The 19,457-nt window shown below is 41.3% G+C and overlaps 2 protein-coding genes across 7 annotated transcripts in view; both read left to right on the top strand.

The window, feature by feature from the left end:
* Positions 1–6,570, top strand: part of tmem94 (transmembrane protein 94) — a 31,076-nt gene extending 24,506 nt beyond the window's left edge. For all 3 annotated transcript variants that reach the window (XM_079182770.1, XM_079182769.1, XM_079182771.1), the window contains 9 exons: positions 16–208; positions 298–375; positions 507–592; positions 691–772; positions 1,715–1,872; positions 2,007–2,101; positions 2,212–2,305; positions 2,870–3,040; positions 3,271–6,570. In XM_079182770.1, the coding sequence (XP_079038896.1) occupies positions 16–208; positions 298–375; positions 507–592; positions 691–772; positions 1,715–1,872; positions 2,007–2,101; positions 2,212–2,305; positions 2,870–3,040; positions 3,271–3,343 (1,030 nt within the window). In that variant the 3' untranslated portion in view covers positions 3,344–6,570. The remainder of the gene's footprint in view (positions 1–15; positions 209–297; positions 376–506; positions 593–690; positions 773–1,714; positions 1,873–2,006; positions 2,102–2,211; positions 2,306–2,869; positions 3,041–3,270) is intronic.
* A 1,931-nt stretch (positions 6,571–8,501) lies between these two features.
* Positions 8,502–18,085, top strand: tdrkh (tudor and KH domain containing). 4 transcript variants are annotated; one of them, XM_079182780.1, is made up of 14 exons: positions 9,587–9,680; positions 10,693–10,853; positions 10,991–11,085; positions 11,797–11,998; positions 12,127–12,266; positions 12,341–12,695; positions 12,814–12,980; positions 13,593–13,768; positions 14,119–14,183; positions 14,316–14,467; positions 14,566–14,676; positions 15,326–15,380; positions 16,958–17,040; positions 17,129–18,085. In XM_079182780.1, exons 1-13 carry the CDS (start codon positions 9,616–9,618, stop codon positions 17,011–17,013), a joined length of 1,800 nt encoding a protein of 599 aa, XP_079038906.1. In that variant the 5' UTR covers positions 9,587–9,615; the 3' UTR covers positions 17,014–17,040; positions 17,129–18,085. The 4 variants fall into 4 exon arrangements, with proteins under 4 accessions (XP_079038908.1, XP_079038906.1, XP_079038905.1 ...); XM_079182782.1 differs by lacking the exon at positions 9,587–9,680 and adding an exon at positions 8,502–8,528 and having other exon boundaries at positions 16,958–18,085; XM_079182779.1 differs by having other exon boundaries at positions 16,958–18,085.
* Positions 18,086–19,457: the final 1,372 nt, after the last annotated feature.

Genomic DNA, 19,457 nt, shown 5'->3' on the forward strand with positions numbered 1-19,457 from the left:
CTGCTCCCTCCGCAGCATCGCTCTGGACCCTCTGTACCCCTCTCAGTGTTCGTGGGAGACGTTCGGCTATGCCACCGGGGGAGGATTCAGCGAAAGAGATGCTGAGGGTCTGTCTCCTCTGAGGCTCTCTGGACAGCTCAACAGTCTGGGCTGCTCCGTCACCTTCCACCAAGGAGAGAGCGTCAGCATGGTCAAGCTCATAGAGCAGGTCAAGACACGCCGCGAAAACACGCACGTAAGTCGGAGAGGGTAATCAAATGCGTTCATTAATCCGTCTTTTGGGTGAATGTGTTCCAGGCGCGACACACGACCTACGGCATCCGCAAGTGCTTCCTTTTCCTGCTGCAGTGTCAGCTCAGTCTGGTCATCATCCAGGTGAGACAGGAGACCTCATAGAGTCACATGGATAGTTACACTGCACTATGCTAGCTTTTTATGTAAAAATACATCTACTTCTGTTTATGATTTTGAATGAATACATGAAGTGTGCTGGTGTTTTTCTGCAGTTCTTAGCCTGTCTGGCTCAGCTTCCTCCTCCCATGAACACCACTGACATCCTCTGGCTGTCCTGCTTCAGCTGCCCACTGCTAAGGTACATGCATGCTTTACATTCTTTAGAAACTATACTATTCAAATTTGCTGTGTCGTACCGGATGTCATGCTTCCGATTTTTTTTTGTTGTGTTGACAGCGTGTCATTTTTGGGGAAGCCACCCGACAGTTTGGCCATGACAGTTGCCACAGGGAAGAACCTCGATGCAATCCCAAGGAAGGTAGGATCACGTAGGAGACACATCTTTCAACCGTACTGCTGATCACTTCCTACAACCAAATGAAGCGCAAAGATATTCTAGATTAACACTTTCGTAATAATGGTAATGATCAACAGCACTAACAGTGACGAGTATCCCCACCTGGGTTCTTTGATGAATGTGTGCACATGCATTTCTACACATTTTACAGCTTTTGTATTTGATTGCATAAGATTGTACAAGAGTATTTAATGAAAAGGCAATGTGGTGGTGATGATGATTACAAAATGATAATAATAATTATAATTTACAAGATTCTTGCTTTACTTTATTTACTGAATAGCTGGAAGCTTCAAAGCTGCATTCATAACGTTCACATTCAAATTATAAATCAATGTTTGAATGCTACGCAGCTTTTTTTGAATGTCTATTTATTTTTGTTTAAATTCTTTATTTCTGCACAGTTGCTGATAAAGATCAGGCTAAGCTATTTGTAGAACTAGATTCCAGTTGTAGCTGAGTACGATTGTTTTCAATAACTCCAGAGATTTCAGTCCTAAATCCAAAAGATGGATTACAATAATCATTTCCAAAATCTCAACTAAAACCTGTGCTTCAATCCATGTGTTGGTGTTTAGCCTTTTAAAAACAAAATGTTCACTGTGGTCAAAAAACTGTTTGCAATCTAACAGTACCATGAATTACATTTATACAACCACAAAAACAATCGTATTGTTTCCCATTTAGTTTGGGTGATGTCGTCATAGAATATAATGACCGACATTCAGAGCTTGATTAGCAAATCTCAATAGATTTATATAGATAAGCGCAACAGTCTGCAAGTTAATTAATGATCAGTTAGTGCCACTGATGTATCTATTTGCTAAATAGACTGGACGAGGGAAAACCTAAAATGTCGATTCAATTAGTCTGACTCTCCTCGTGTTGTCCTCCTCTAACCAGACCCAGAACTACTTCCTCGGCTGTTTCCTGTTGAAGTTTGGCTTGACAGTGTGTGCCTACCTGTTGGCCTTTGGGTTCACTCTGCAGGAGGTCTGCTTCAGAAGCTGCAACTCCAGCTTAGCTGACAACACCACTAACGTATATATACTCACAGCCAGGTAGGAGAAGCACTGCAGTCCTGCTGTCAACCAGTTATTCCACTCAGAGGCTCAGTTGTTTACGATTGTATCACAGTTAATTTCAGGAGGATTTGATGCAGCGTACAGCTGACTGTTTTTCTGTTTGACTGCAGCTCTCTAGTTGACGCTCCTCACTGGTTCGATGAGCTGTCCAACGGTCTGCTGCTGACTCAGAAGGTCATGGCAGGGTTCCTCGTCTTACACACAGGTAGGATACCATTCTAACATATGTAGCATAAATCATGGTCAAAGTCACCTATGTGTTTTCTTATCATTATTCAAATCGATCCCTTTCTTCTGTTTGTCTCATCTCCTCAGTGGTGATCTCCCTCAGCTACGTCCACCGCTCTCAACCTCTGTGGAGAAAGAATCCCTTTAGCAATACCTGGTGGTGTCTCACTGTACCTGTGGTGTAAGTGATCGTCTCCTGTCTGAAGTTATACTGACAACTGCCTCAAAACCTAAAGGTCCCCCTTTTTACATTCCTCAGCTCACTTAAGAAGCTAAAACCAGTTCAGCATCTCCCCACTGTTTAATAAGCATGTCTCCACTGTGCTGTGGTACACCTCTCAAGGCGTGATGGTAAACAACACCAAAATGCTCAGCTAACAATATTTTGCATCAAAACTATTCCTAACAGCAGTGATGCGTATTTGCGACAGTCGCAGCACTTTTTCAATAGACAGTCAGAATAGATTTAAGCTGTCAGAGGACCAACTACCAGGATCCTATTGACCCAGAGCAGCGTCTGGCAGTCTGACCTAGGTAAATAGTTGTATAGCCTAAGCTACTGTTAGCTATTTTATTGAGTTTCCTTTTAGCAAAATGGTCAGTGTGAATTTGACTTATCTCTGGTAAACAGTTTTGCAGTGTACTACTGTAATGTAGTAGGGCTTTTATTTTGAAAGGCAAGAATGGAAGAAGTGGATCTGGTCTTACTACATTTTCAATTCTCACTCTCTCTCTTCTCCTCCAGTCTGCTAAGCCAGCTTGTTCAGGCCACAGTGGATTACCAGTTGTGGCGCGACCAGGGCAGCCCCCTGACCTTTGACCTGGGTGACATACCCCTACAGGCGTGGCTGCTGGTCTCTCTGTCCCCACTGCTGGTGGTGTTGGTCAACGAAGTGGTGAAGCTACACGAGATACGGTACGAACCAAGACACGGGGAACTGAAACGATGTGTTGAACCTATAAACGACAAGAGTTGGAGTCATGGGAGATTCTTGAGCAAGGAAAGGCAGCGGGGATCAGTCTGGATTTTTCAGGATTATTTTGTAATCCGATCAATCTCAGAATTTCTCTCATAATGTGTTGTGAAGCAGGAAAAATGCAGCAGATTGTGTCCCTGTCTGATTTTGTTCCCTCTGTTCATTTCAGGGTGCGAGTTCGCTACCAGAAGAGACAGAAGCTGCAGTTTGAAACAAAGCTGGGCATGAATTCTCCATTCTGATCCCTCTGAGGTAGTTGGTGTTGTGGCAATCCTGGGAACCATTAGTTCTGAAACCCAGGGAACACTTCCTTCAGCACCAACAGCACTGCAACCATCAGGTGGAGCAGATAATGCTTTATGACGCAAATGTTTGAGCTCCTGGGTCTGTTCTCTCAAAACTGCGGGCAGGAAAAAATCCCAAAGCATTCATTTCCATTTAATAGAAAAGAGCCAAAAATAGGCAACTTTTTATTGTCTGGTTTTAGTTAGTTTTAACGGCATGAGGAATGTTTTCTGAAGAGGTTTATGCTTTCTCATTATCGTTCTCCATTTGTGAGAGACGTTGTGCACGGTGGCTGTCAGGCCCCAAACAAAGGATGTTTTACTGAAGTTCATTGTAATGTCACCCAATGAGACACGCACATTGAAATGTGTCCTGTCATTCGGCCAGTCCAGCCGTCATTCACGGGAAAAACACATGGGGCTGAAAAGGAAAGTAACTGTGAAGTGTTCAATATTAAATAGGCATTTAATTATGAAATAGATAATCAAATTGTGTAAGATATGTACATTTCTTAAAATTTTCTAAGAAACCATTAAGTCCGTTTTTATGCCACAATTGACTTGTTCCGCCCTCTCAGGGAGTCGTGTGCCCTCTGCCTCTGAAGCTAGCAAACTCAACAGCTACCAGATTTTGTTCAGCTAATTCTTGAAAGCTAAAGAGCTTTAGTGTCTGTTTATGTACAGCAGCAGCCTCTAGTTCATTTATTCACCATTACTGTACTTTGACGTTGTTGTTGTTGTTGTTGTTGTAGCTAACAGAAGCTAACGGGATGTAAATTTGGTAACAGTTGTTGAGTTTGCTAGTTTAAGGGTCAGGGGTTACGTGAAGGTGAGAGGGCAGTGACACCACTGTCATGAAAAGTGACCAAAAACTAAGAAGTTCTAGAGTAACGGCAGACTTTTGAATACGGCCATTTCTAGAATGAAATACAAATGATTTCCAATGAAATTCTGTTAATGGAATAAAAACAATTGTTTTTTTTTTTATTAGTAATTTACAATTTGTTGGTTAATATTTATAGTTGAAACAATTTATTCCTATGATTATTTATTTCATACTGTCTTTTTTTCTTCATTTAATACTGCACACTTTGGGCCTCCATATGTAACAGGGTGTTGGTTCATTGCTTGGCAGTGACAGAATAGGGTCTCACACTACCTCCAGGAAAATGTGACAAATCATTCAGTCTTTGAGCCAAATTTTAATCTTCACTGTGATAGACAATATTCCCTATTATTTTATTGTGTTTTGCAACAAACGTTCTATTGTTTCTAAATTCCCGAGCGAAGCAATCGTGACACAATAGGAAGTAAAGATTAGGGATTGATTTGGATCAGTCGCATTTTCTACACACATATCTACATTTACATATTTACTGTATTCACATTTATCGAACTGAAGAATGTGCCAGCATGCTACTATGAACCCACGCAGCTGGCTGTGCAGTGATTTTAGCAGGTCCCTCTATAAAGCGATGGATTTACTGAATATATCAAGATGTTAATTCTGGTACACTAACATACCAGAGTTTTCTGAAAGGTGCTTCGTAGCGTTCAGTTGCCTTTCTTCTCAGCCTGTCTGGCTGTTTCAGCTCTCAACACCTCGACGGACAGGAGCTCAGGATGCTGTTTGTTTTAAAGTACAGAAAATGAATCGTGAAGTAGATTTTCCCGACTACCCCGTTGTTTCATATTTGATCTGCTGCCCATAAGATTCCATAAACTTGGATTCCTTTCCTAATTAATCTACTGTGTTCAGGCCCTTCAATTCCTACAGTTCCTGTGATGTGCAGCAGACGTCTGTATCACTGACGGTCTATTTCAATCAGACCAGCCTTCTTTGTGGTGCTGTCATAATTTCAAATGGACATGGTTTTTGATATTCCTACTGTATACAAGTGGGATGATGGCCTGAATTGGTAATACATTACTTCAGAACTGAATACTATGCTTTTATGCCACTCATAATAACTGTCTTTATACAAATGTTAAGCAATGAAAGTCATTCTTGTCAGTGCTGGATTAACTGTTAGGAGGTTCCGCGGCAAAAATTTGCCAATCAATTTTCCGGAAAATGTCTTAAATCCCGATATTTATATACTGACATTGTGACATACAATTATATATACTGTAATGTAGGATGTTTTTCTTGATTTCATTTATGCGAGAATCAAGTCGCATTTACATATTATGTTACATTTTTTACTAAATTTTTAGAATCTTTTGGTCTGACAGAAATAATTGACCCTTTGCTAAGTCCCGCCCTCAAACGCAGACTGTCCAATCATAGTGGAGCATCGGCCTGCTCCTAGTCGTGGTTAGATGTTGTGTAATAGTGATACTCTTTACCTGGAAAGGTTGGAAGGAGATGTACGTTTCTACAACGTTACTATGTAAAAACCAGTGGAGCTAACATTAGCAGAGTACTTTACCACTTCTATGCTACGCTAGCTACTGATCGTATACTGAATGTATACACATGCTGCTTTAGCTTTTTAATGATTATAACAGTGAATAAAGACCTAACCGGCTTTACAGGAACAGTGTTGTTCCTTAGTGTCATTGCCTTCCGTTTTGATCACCAGGTGATGGGGTGGCTTTTACACTGTAATCTGTAGCTTTAGCTTCTATCGTTATCTTTTTTAACCTGTTTTACATCCTAGATATATCCTTCAAACACATTATAGACCCTTCCATCTGCTTCTCTCTGAAATCGCATTTTTGTTCTCTCAAATATTAGATGGTTGTTCAAGGAGTACAGTTAGTGACAGTGTGGGCTCCATGGTAAGTCTGACAGCTGAATGGAGTAGCAGCGGGGGGGGGGCGGGGCTTAGTGAAGGGTCAATTTTGATGAGAATTTTATCAATATCGCTCTCCCCTATTCTAAATATATTTTTTAGTCATTCAAATGACCACAAACTGATCATCACTGCGGGCCTGAGGCTTTTGGGAAAAAAGCTTTTGTTGGTTGGTTATCCGGCCACGTACAGACTTAATGTAAAGATGGCGTCAAACATGATGGCTATAGGGACTTGTGACCTCATTATCTTTGGTATCCTGGCTACGGCCCTGTTCAAACCTCTGCTGGCTTTTTTTGTGTGTGCCTGTTTTAGTGAATACATCGCTACAACTGCTCTTTTAAGATCCACATTTAAAGTGTGTGTGTGTGTGTGTGTGTGTGTGTGTGTGTGGGGGGGGGGGGGGGTGGTGGTGGTGTTGTTGTATGTGAGGGGGTATAGTAAACGAGTGCAAAAGCACAATTAGGTTTTACGGCATTACTCGCGATCACTTTCTGACTTGACGGCGTAATCTGCATGAAACTACTGAAGATGGTTTTAAGACGAACATCACAATGCAAGAAAGCATAGATGGTTTAAATTCATTTTTATTGGCCCTGTTTCATACTTGTGTTTTATGTCATGACACACATATGGACTATGCTGCATGAATAAGATCCAGTGAATGCTCTGTCTTGATCGATGTACACGTTCTCTATAGTTCTACTGTTTTTGTTCACAACACAAATGGACTCAGTCCAGCATGGACTTCATACTGCTTGTCACCAAGCCTCTGGTACAACCTGCAGACTTGATGCTCTGCATTTTGATGACGTCATCATGCACATGCTAGGAGCTGAAGCCTCTGTCACTTGATTTGTAGGGTGGGATGGGGGGGGACTATGGTATAATTGTTCACGAAATACATAAATGTATATTTTGTATTTTTTAAATTGTCTATGTTCAGGACTTTTGACAAATGTGTTTGTGTATTGATTGTCATGTTAATAAATACACTTTTATTTATGAGATTGTTTTGTTAAAAATATTGTCGCACAAAACAATTCATCACAGTAACGAGAGGATGAGCACGACTATTTTTCAACAGTGTTACATTCCTATTCTACATTTGGTATGGAGAATAAGTCTCAATAGCAGACACATTTGTGTTTTCACGACGCGCACACTAAAGGTTCTGACTTTAATTAAAATATGTGTGCGCTGCGAGTTTGTATTTTATCTTGAATTTAAAGAATGATTTTTTTTTTTTAAAGAGACACTCCAACTTTGCACATGAAGATCAGTTTATTCTTCATGAGGGATGCTCTATAGAGGAGCTTTCCAAAATTTGAAAAATAACCCCCGTGATGTCATCAGGGAGGGGGTGTCTAGTAGGGTTTTTTTAAGCTTGATCCATACTAGACTAGAAATCAGAATATCTCGGCCTCTGCTGCACTCATTTTTACCATTCTTTTTAAAAAAAAAGAGAAATACTAAATTGGTGAAGTACCCTGTTAATGCAGTGCCAACGATTTGCCCCCTGCATTATATTTGACAGCACTTAACTCACACATATATTCAAATCGACATGTCAGCAGATTGGAGCACACACATTCAACAAACTATAAATGTAAAAAGATTTTTTATTTCAAATATTTTGAGCATTAACAAGACTATGATATTAAACAACTTCAAGTTGTAAATATGCATGAAGAATGTCATAGTTATTCTAGAAGTTGTGTTTATTCGTAACATGGTTGACGTATTTATACAGTTATGAAAGTGTGATCCTACAATTTATTTATGAATTGTATTTTAAATCTTGATTTTTAATTATTTATCTAACACATTTGTCACTTATATTAATTCATATTTCTGTTTTTCAGAATTAAGCATGGGATGATTAATGTAACAGGCTCTATACACACATGAGATAAGTGTATAATGTGGAATTTCTATTTTCATAAATTATTCATGACATCCCCCTGGATGGATTACGTCCCAGGCGTGATTCACCGTCGTGCGGTGCACGTGTGTGGATTGGACAGTACAACAAATCTGCTGGCACAGTGTCAAGTAACTGGAATAAAGAGACCGACTTCCGGTTGACGTTTCAGCGCAAATGTCGTTATTTCGGTGGCAGTCACGTTTCCTTAAGAAATAAACGTGAATTGTTTTCGGGCGGGGTCTGATAAGTGGTAATAACCATATTACTGTTTCACATACTTTTCACAACCATACTGTTATTAGTCTTACACACATAGGTTAACGTGTTAACCCTAAACGTAGATGTAAATAGTTTCCGGTGTACTTGTAGCTTGACAGAAGTTGCATGCGGCGTCGATTCGAAAGAGAGCAAGGTGTCTGTAAGTGTCATACATTATAACACGTATTTCCTGTTAATTGTGAATTGCATTAGACCTTCACAACATACAAAGGCTGTACTGTCAGGGGTATGTGCGCGTGCCGAGGACGTTTGGTTACCTTTCTGTAAATGTTTGACTCTCTTGCATGTGTCAACCAGCAGCTACAGCTAATGTTAGCTTGGCTAGCTTAGAGGTGTGTTTGCGGTCGTTGGAGAAGCTCGTCGGAAGTCGAAAATACATTCTGTGCACGTGGAGGTTGACGTTAAGTTTCACTGGTTCTCGTCTTGGTGTTGACAAAAGTGTTTTGCAATAATATGCCTTAAAGCGCTGAAGAAAAAGCCAAGGTTATCTATCTATCTAGCAGGTCGCACATGTGATGTTCCGGTGGTGTCTAGAGACGAGACGTGACGCCAAACTGTATTTTAAAAATGTCAATATTTAACGCAACGCTAAAGATGCTTCGCTGATGCTCAAACATAGCGTCTCGGGTATAACGTGGCTGAAGACACTGTATGAGTGGGACACCCAGTTAAACATTCTATCAACTCTCAAAGCTTCTTCTACCTAAACACAACGTGTTGGAGGCGGTACCAAGCATCAGAAGCACCTCTGACATTTGGGATTATGACATTATTTTATTGCCCCAAATTTCTGTTTGAAAGATCTATTAAATGCCTTAATACCATAACAATTTCAGAAAAGTCTTATGTTATGTCTGCACATTTTTATACGTCTTTCTGTAAGAAACTCCACTTGAAATTGCTATTTTAAGCCAGAATCGGTTTTGCAAAGGCTAACTGGTTGCACATATTACCACAGTGAAGATCTGCATTAAGTAAGTCGCTGATGATATCTGATGAACTAATGATGATTTTCTGATTGTCTCCCACTAAAGGCCAGAGTGATTGACCAGTTGCTGTTATGTAGTGACTTGAAATGCTGAATCTGTCTTCTCCTTCTACCTGTCTTGTCAGTAGTCTTGAACGTGGATGTAAACAAAACAAACAAACCCCCCCCCCCTCAAAAAAAAAAAAAAAGAGCCGGGGATTGGAGAAGATTTCTATCTTTTAGTCCCGATTCTTCCGAGATGGACGTCGGAGTGTCCAAGTCCCATGTGTTTCTCAACTACTGTCCCAGAGCCCTCTTCTCCCAGTGAGACACGCATCTTGCATGGCGGTGCTGTGTGCTCCCTCGGTCCTGTGTCGTCTCCATGCTCATCACTGTTGGCTCACCTCCAGTGCATTCTGTCTGTGTGTGTGTGTGTGTGTGTGTGTGTGTGTGTGTGTGTGTGTGTGTGTGTGTGTGTGTGTGTGTGTGTGTGTGTGTGTGTGTGTGTGAGAGTTGTACTTTTAAGCAGAGTTACACTAAAAGCCTTGCAAACAACTGGCTGCCAGTGTTCAGGGATTAATGGAATGGCTGGAGGTCGCCCAACTGAGCTAAATGGTATGCAGCCTGTGCAGCAGCTTCCAGTGCATTCCGTCCTGGAGTCAGGGTCACAGCAGAGCAGTTTGGCTTTGGTGTGTTTATAAGAAGCGCAGTACTGCTTGTGTATGCACAGTGTACACTAAATGTTTCATCATTTAGGGGACTTTATTGCGTGTATGTGACTGCTTGTGCACGCTTTTGCCAGCTATATTATTTTGGCAGGTGATGTAGTCTGAGACTGTGACGGGCTACATCGTAAGAATCTCTTGCAGTGGTTCTCAAGATGGGGTTCACTTTATCATATCATTTGACAAAAACAATAAATCTCAAGGTCCACTCATGGTTGAAAGCTCCATGGAAAAAATGAGAGTAAATGGACCTTGAGTCAAAATGTTTAATCTTTATTTTTGGTCAAACTACTGGTCCCAAGCAGTAAACGTTCCTGTAATGTGGGTATGTTTGAAAGCGCTGAACTACTGTGTTGTTTTCAGGCTGGCTAATGCTTTAAGCTTTGTGCTGCATGACTGTACAGTTGCCCAGCAGGTCAACAAAACACTGAGGATTGTACATGACGCCAGCTAATGCATTCTGATTGCATTTCACATTTTTGCAAAAGCAAAGGCCTGATTTGTTGTAAAGATTTCCGAGGGAGGAGTTGATCGGACTGCACCTAGAAAGAAAACGAGCAGTAACTTTTAGGACCGTTGGGATGGAGACTTGAGTCATGTCTGTGTTTTAGGTGGAGCATCCAGCTGGGTGCACGGCGTGTCATGGATGCAGTGATGGAGGGTCACAAGAGCACCCTGAGCTCAGGCAAAATGGTGGCTCTGGCTGCGGGGCTCACCGTCGGGGCCACGGTGGGCTACATGGTCTATCGCCACATAAGCAGTGCCAACCACGGTGAGTATCTGCCACTGAACAGTCATGGTGCCCTTTTGACTCCAGCCAGGTTTCTGTATATTTGCTCATACATTTAAGTTTGTGTTTATTCTGTGATGACTTGATTTGTGACTGACTGTTGTCCATTTTGCCATCAGCTGGTCAGGAGCCCAACACTGAGGTGTCCAAGGTGACACTTCCAGTAGAAGTTTATAGGAACATATCCACATACCAAGCCAAGTTCTTAGACATGGTGAGTAGCTTTAAAAAAAAATTAATGAACAGAAAATAAATAAATAATAAATATGAATATATCTTTTTTTAGAAATATATATATATATATATATAATTCCCCTGTAAAGATGAGTTTCTTTTTTGCAAAGATTTGTTTTTATTCGGGTGAGGGTTGCAACTAATCACTACTTTCATTTTCAGTTCATCTGCAGCATTTTGGCTCTCCAAAATTGTTCTGCATTAAATACATAAAAGAAACTTAATTATTAATAGTATAACAATTTCTAAATAATTGAAGAAATTCTTAAAACTCAAGTTATTATTGAGAAATGTTATTTCATCATTCAATTTTATTTAGGAAGGCCCCTTTTGTTTAAAATGTTCATAATGTGACTGGTTTAGTCACCGCTCCCTTCACCTGTCAGCCAAGGAGATGCACTCGGCCTCTTTTGGGGTAAATCACAAAAGTTTTTAAAAATAAGATTTAACTCTTGTTTAACAAATCCATAGAATGATGAAATAACATTTCATATTAAAGTCCTACATTTTGATAATTTACGAAATTTTTAAGATAGTGAGACATGCCCATAATTTCCCAGTACCCAAAAAGACGCATTCAAATAGCTCGTGTCCTAAAGATGAAGGACAAAAGATGAGTAGCTTTCATATATGAAGAGGAAAGTCCTCTCCAGCAGCCTAACTGTGCTCCCCTGCTGTCTCTTTCTCTCAGGTGGCCCAAAAGTCCGGAGCTCATGTGAGGATTTTGCCGGATCCCGGGGAGGCTGGATGTAAGACGACCGTTTGTTTCCTGCTGCAGGGTTCTCAGGAGCAGGTCTTGCTGGCCCGCTGCGTCCTGGAGAACCTGGTCACTGACTGTGAACCGGTGACCGAGGCTTTGGAAGTTCCTCAGACCGCCTTCGGACGTATAATAGGTAACTTGTTGTTGTTTTCTGTTTTTACTGCTGGCAGCATATTAGCATCAAAACATTATTATTATTATAAACCCATATGTTATATGAACAATTGGTAATGTGAAAGATGTTTCTTGTGTCTGTTGTAGGCCGCGGTGGGGAGAGTTTGAAACTGATCACCAGGACCACAGGGGCCAAAGTAGCTTGTTCCAAAGAGAAGACGCACGGCCCCGGGGCCAAGGGCAACGTGACAATCGCAGGGACCAGACAGGAGGTGGAACAGGCCAAGGTGAGTAGGATTCCCTCACGCTGTCCGTCCACTTGTAATAACATAAATGTAACTCTTTTACGATCTGTTCGCAGGAGCTGATTCTAGAGAAAGTCCGGGAGGACACGATGGTGAGGACAAAGATCTCGCAGTCATCCGCCCTGCGGCAGAAACGCGGCCACACCGCTGTGAATCGGAGGCCAGACGGCACAGAGACAGAAGCCCCGGAGGGCTTGAACAACAACGGTCCTTACTCCCAGACAGAGAAGAATGGGCGTATCCATGCCAACGGGACCGCAGGAGAACCAGAAACTATTTTTGACACGATTGAGGAGCTTAAAATCACCAACACAGCCAACAACAAGGTGGAGGAGGAAGAGGAGGAAGAGGAGGAGGAGGAGGAGGAGAGTGTCTCCACAGACTCCCTCTCTGAAATTTCTAAGTTTGAAAGTGAGTTAACTTTCTCTATAATCGAGGAGACGATCCACACCGCAACATCCTCCCTGAAATCTGTCCTTGAACACAGTCATATCATACAAAGATGTGTGTTTTTCTCTCTGTTGTCCAGTTCCCAGCCCAGACCTGAGCTTCCAGCCTGATGAACATCTGGAGGTTTATGTTTCTGCGTCAGAGAACCCGAACCACTTTTGGATCCAGATCCTGGGGGTTCGTTCCCTTCAGCTGGACAAACTGACCGAGGAGATGAGCCGCTTCTACAACAGTGGCAGCCCCGCCGTGAGGACTACTGTCTCTTTTACATATATGACATAAACTGTGAGGCGTCACTAGGGTAACAGATACTGTGTGAGGTGAAGGGTAGTTACTGTAGCCTGGTCTGCTGGGTTTGCCCGCTTATAAACACAGTTGGCACTAACAGCTGAAGAAGTGGCTGTGACACACAGCTCATGGAGGCAACCCTTAGTGCACCATTACCACAAACTCAGTCGAATCTGACCACACAGACTGGATGCATTCAGTGTGACTTGTACTATCCGAGGATATCATTGTCTCCAATGTCCATGTTCTATGTGACCTCAGACTGGAAAATACTGAAAACGTCATCTGATCAGCCTTTATAGAGACCACCGATCAGACTATTTGGAACGAATGAGTCAGAGCATCACTGGTGCATTGCTAACAGGAACTGCTAATAGCTAGTTCAGCATACTTATAATGCACACACAAAAAACAGGGCTCCAGTTTTAGCGCACGGCTAACTCACTGACTCACTAAATTCTCCCAAAGCCCACAAATTATGGGAACTGTAATTCCAAAGGTTACAGCATGAATATACCCCAGATAACAAGTTGTTGTGTTAGAAATAACAAGTGGGCTCCTGTTCTCCAGGAGCAGAGGGTAGAGACCATTGTGGTGGGGGACATCGTGGCCGCTCCATACCACGACCACGGCACGTGGAACAGGGCCAGGGTGCTGGGAGTGCTGGGCTCCGGACTGGTGGACCTTTACTACGTTGACTTTGGGGACAACGGGGACATGCCCAGAGACAGCCTCTGCCGTATGAGGTAAATCTGTAGATTACAGTAATACCTCCACTGCATTCGCTGTCAATTAGAGGCTCTATCTCTGAACTATACATGTATGTAACGGCTCTAATCAATGTATCAAATGACAATGTGAAAACAATGTTAAAGCGCTTGTTTTCATACGTCTGTAGAGATGATTGTGTGTGGGCTGGGACATCTCTGCAGCACCACAATGTTTCCTTTAAAGTGCTATTTGGACACACATTTAGCCTTTAACAAATATGCCATTTCATAATCCCTGAAGCCATATTGCAATTTTGATAATATTTTGATAAAATGGCTGAGCCCTAGCGAAGTTATGAATTGCTTTTGCTGCATTGATATTTCAGGAGCGACTTCCTCAGCTTACCATTCCAAGCTATTGAGTGCAACCTGGCAGCAGTGAGACCAAAAGGTAAAACTATCACACAGTCTTGTAACTCAGAAAAAGTTGAACACTTTGTGCAATATTCAGAAATAACGATTAATTGCCCTCCCCTCAAATTCCTGTTTTTCGCATTTCCCAAATTGTCCTTTTGTTGGTCAGGAGATGTGTGGACTGAAGAAGCCCTGGATGAGTTTGAGCAGCTGACACACTGCGCCTGCTGGAGACCCCTGCAGGCCAAACTCTGCAGCTACTCCCACTCTGACGTCTCCTCCTGGCCCAGCGTCAAGCTCTACGACAACAGCGAGGGCGAGGTCAGCTGCTGTGGTTTTTGTTGTTTATTTGTGTGTAATTTATCCGGTTGTCTGCTGTCTCCTTGCACACATCTTGTAAAAACAACGGCCTCTCCCAGACCGTAGATGTCGGTGAGGAGCTCGTTCGGCTGGGCCATGCTGTCAGCTTCCAGGAGGCGGTGAACGGGAGGACCGAGGGCGGCAACCTGGGCTGTCTACAGAGAATGCTGGTGATTCACTGGACACACTGGATTTATTCATTAACACTGATGACGGAAAGGTTTAACGAATAACAGTTAACAGCGGTTTTATCTAAAGGTTTAATATCTAGATTTAAGAAACAATTATTATTTCTATTGAAACCACAAAATGTATTAAGAAGAAGAAGAAGAAGAAGAATTCTCTTTTTCTGCCATGCTTGCGTAGAGGCTGACGTAGAGCTGAAGCGATTAGTCGAGCACTCCGTTGACAGAAAATGATTTGTCAACAAAGCATCAAACATATTTACATCACATTGAACTGGGAGAACTTTCAGGCGAGAGCCTCCTATATCATCTTAAACTGGGACTGAAATATTTGAAAACATCCTCTACTTGTTGCTTTTTGATGAACTTGTAACGGCAGTCAGTGGAGCAGCTGTTCTAACCGTTTATCAGACCAAAGCAGCTCCGTGGAACACGAAGAAGAAACCAGACAAAAGCTTATCTCAACCGCATTTTCAAGCAAAAACCAAAACCCTAGTATTAATGCTTTTTAGTCACTAGTCTGATAATGACCCACGTGAACAACAAACTACAACGTAGCCGACTCAATGCTGTCACTGATACACACTTTTTGTTCTTTTCTCAAACACTCTGACATCTTCTTGTCCTCCTACAGGACGACGTGATAGGAGCCTCATCAGAGCCGAGTCTCTCCTGCATCAGCCTATCGGGTGAGTACAGTAACTTCCATTTCCCTCCTTCACTTAATATTTGCTGGGTTCTTTGATTGGGTGTGAATGGTTAGTTAGTTCTGATGGTAGTCCCTGCATCAGTGTGAATGATGACATGTAGTGTTGACACTAGAAAGGCACTTTACAAATATAAGTCCATTTAACATTTATAAAGAAAATACAGATTGGATGGCGAATCCAAGTGGGACGTCAGTTGTAAGAGGCGGTTCTTAATGTAGGACACTCCAGAACAAACCGCTAAAAGAATGTGGACCGCCTCAGATTGTGGTCTGAGCCATCTGATCTCAATGGGTCTGGAGCACTGGATGCATGCTGATGTCAGGTCTGAACAGTCGAGTGAGGAGCTGCACCAGCAACAACCTCCACATCTGCCAGAACATCTGTCAACAAGGAGACGAGGAAGGATAAAGGAGACGACAGCAGAGAGAGCGGAGAGAGCCGGTTCAGCTGGAAACAAATAATGGACCAGCGCCGCCACATGTGCTCACAGCCAAAATGAAGATACTAGAAGGTGAAGGGGACAGATAGGGACCTGAATGGAGCTGGAATAGATAGGAAAACAAGGTTTTGGGGAGACATTGGATAAAGATGAAATGGGAGTTGGTATATTGCCACATACAAGGACTTACAGAACCAGAGGGGGGAAAAAAACGGTTCACCCGAGTGTGAAGCGACGTCCAGCCAAGGCTCTTAACGGAGACGTGCAACAGAAATGTGGAACCGACTTTGTGGACGAGCAGCGAACAGGACGGACGTCAGATTTCAGCATTAACCTGTGCCCATTTTACAGCACAGTAAACAGGTGCGGGTCAATGTTGAATTGGAACTCCTTAATTCACGTGCTGCGGGTGATTTCTGCTGGAACTTAATGCATACGTAGGCCCAGCTGTCTCTCTCACACTCCACACTAAGCCAGAGGTGCTTCAGTTCAGTCCTCACGAAGCTCACATAACGGGCCTTGTAAATTAAGTAACAGCTGGATAACGTATCAAAAGTATATCGCTCTAAAGACAATATTTACCCCCCCCCCCCCAAAAAAGAGAGAACAACAAGCCAAAGGTCACACTTATCTGATTAAACAATAAGACTGAGAATCTGAGCATTCAGTGCTCCAGATACATTTCTGTTGGTGGAAATGTAATTGAAGGAATATTTCACCCCCATAAAATAACCATCTGTATTTCAATTACTCACCCCGTTTTACCTTTAATTCCTGAAGCAAACTGTTTTTTTTCTCGCATGTTTCCGTGGTGAACAGAGAATAAAAAAACTGAGATATTTTTGGATGAATTGAAGTATATGGGGGCCGTGTTTAAAGAGTTCAAAAGAAAAAGTTTTCTCCAAGAATTCAAGGTAACACAGGGCGAGTAATTGATAAACAGTATTTCTCTTAAGTTCAATATTAGTAGTTTATGACATTATCTCAGTGCATTACATGTTCAGTGAAATGACTCATCCCATTGTGATTCTCTGACAACCTTCTGAGTCCAGCTGTGCTGCTGTTGGGATGATTGCTGAATAGATGTTAACTGGAGTGTTTTCTCTTTGTCCAACAGAAGCTGCTTCAATCTCAGGAAGCGTCGATGATGTCATAGAAGACGAGCTGCTCTGAGACCAAAGACATGAAGAGACATCAAAGGTGTTGTTTGCTGGCTAGAGGACTGAATGAGTTGTAACATTCCACTCTGTCCATTAAAGTAAAGAGCTCTCCTCCTCTTGTCTTCCAGAGACCGTCCACTCCTCAGCATCGGTTCAAATGTCTGACCCCAACCGCATAAATCCTCATTGTGAAGCCATATTATTCAGCCATATTCAATTTATTAGTGTTACCACAGTACAGTCGCTATGTTTTGCCTTCATGCTGTTGTATTGTACAGCACCGCTCTGCTTCTATGTTTCGTTACTATGTTTTGTGTTCAAGAAATGATGAGAGGAACAGAAACAGAAAGCCAGTATTATTTTTGAAAAAAGCACTGTGACGAGTCGGTGGAACGAGAGGGCAGCTGATTAGCTAATGTCTATTTTTTCTCAACTTGTATGTATATTAAGATTTTCATGGTCTGTATATTTGGCCTGACAAGTTCTTGTATTTTGGAAATGAAACCATACAGTATTATTGAATTTGCTCCGCAGATTTTGTTCAGTATAATAATGTGGGATCTATTGAAGCATTCTCTAAGGACAGAAGAACGTGGTGGTTTACCTTCAGAGGTGTGAAAGACTGCACTATGATAAAGGATTTATTTTATGTCACAAGAATTGTCTGTCTTATTTTGATATGCTGGTCATATTACAAATGTACAGTATATTTCAAAATAAAGTAATGGATTAAGAAGAGCAAAACCATTTTACCCCAAATCTGCCTTTACCAGGTACTTGGAGAAGTGTTTATTCTCTAGTTTATCTTCTTTTTGCATAAATCCTAATTTATTTTAGTTATAGTTTGAGTCTTAAAGTGGTATGAAACTGAAGTGACTTAATTGTAAAACAACTAGTTTCACAATAAATATCCCTTCTACTTTTATTTGTGTTGGTTTGACATGAGCGATAAGGAGACGTCTTATTCATAGAACTAAAGTCCAATAACGAGCCGAATTTGTTTTATTGTAAATTCCTCTTTAGTTTTTTTCTTTTTAAGAGACGCAAAGCGCGACAGGTGACCCGGAAGTAAGAATATTTCAAAATAAAATTCAAAGCAATAGAATGACAGTGTCCAAGAAATTCTTATTTACAGTCCATGATGCAAACACATGCCAGGCTGACAGAAGACAAATTAATTAATATAGATAGATACATTTGGGCAGATTGGAGTATGTTAGGAACAGTATGTGACTACAGGTGGTTTCATATTCATGTACCATGTGCACAGCAAGAATCAACTTTTCTATTAATCGGTGCATTGTTTGATGCAATACAGTTCGTAATATAGTTTAATCAAAGACAATGTGTGTGCAGAGTTGTTGCTGTTAGCACTGATATTTATTTTTCAGAGAGATGGGAGTGAGCAGGTAACACTGTCAAGAGATGTGGATATTATGGGATTAATCCCAGTGAGTAGTAACATGATGAATACATTTCTGTGATATATTGCAGAGCCCTGACATATTTATGTGATGATTGTGTTGGTAAATGGGTCACAACTGTTTGCTGATTTTTTAATTATCGGAAGCAAACTGTCTGTATCTGTTTTATTACAATTTGAAGGAAAATGTCTTTCCATGAAAGGGAATGGTGCATTGTGGGAAATTGCATATTGATAAAAAGATGAGTGATGAGTGCAGTGATGATATAGTAATGAAGGTCAAAATGGGAAGCACAGGTGGTGCTATGACTAAGTGGTAACTGAAACAAGGTCCACTGAAGGCTGTTTAATAAGAATAAACCAAATATCTCTTTATTTTTCAATTGTCGTTATTTATTGCCTCATGATCAACACAGGTAAATAGAACTAAATGTATGGTTTAAATACACGTATACTGTCATCTAGTGGTAGAAATGGTGAACACTTACTCTGCGTCTACTTTTACAGGCTGTGCTCTGCATTCACTCAAGGAACAAAATATGGTGGGAAAATAAATATCAGTGCTAACAGCAACAACTCTGCACACAAATTGTCTTTGATTAAACTATATTACGAACTGTATTGCATCAAACAATGCACCGATTAATAGAAAAGTTGATTATTGCTGTGTACATGGACATGAATATGAAACCACCTGTAGTCACATACTGTTCCTAATATACTCCAATCTACACGATCTATTTATATTCATTAATTTATTTTTATTCTAATGTTACCCTGCATCATGCTTGCATCATGGACTGTAAATAAGAATGTCTTGCATACGGTCATTCTATTGCCTTGAATTTTATTTTGAAATATTCTTACTTTCAGGTCACCTGTCTGTCTTTGTGTCTCTCTTCAAAAGAAAAAACCACAGAGGAATTTACAAAAAACATTAAAAAAAACAATCAAAACGTACACGGACCTACTCTAGTTCTGTTCGAGGCCATTAAACTGAGGAGGCCATTCATTCATTTCCATTGCAGAGTCCA

This window comes from Pholis gunnellus (assembly GCF_910591455.1).
Source record: "Pholis gunnellus genome assembly, chromosome: 21".
In the NCBI taxonomy this organism is placed as follows: Eukaryota; Metazoa; Chordata; class Actinopteri; order Perciformes; family Pholidae; genus Pholis; species Pholis gunnellus.

Coding starts and splice junctions, on each gene's coding strand:
- tdrkh (XM_079182779.1), top strand. CDS start 9,616: ATGGACGTCGGAGTGTCCAAGTCCCATGTGTTTCTCAACTACTGTCCC. Junction 10,854..10,990: donor CATAAGCAGTGCCAACCACG/GTGAGTATCTGC, acceptor TTTTGCCATCAG/CTGGTCAGGAGCCCAACACT. Junction 14,677..15,325: donor GCTGTCTACAGAGAATGCTG/GTGATTCACTGG, acceptor GTCCTCCTACAG/GACGACGTGATAGGAGCCTC.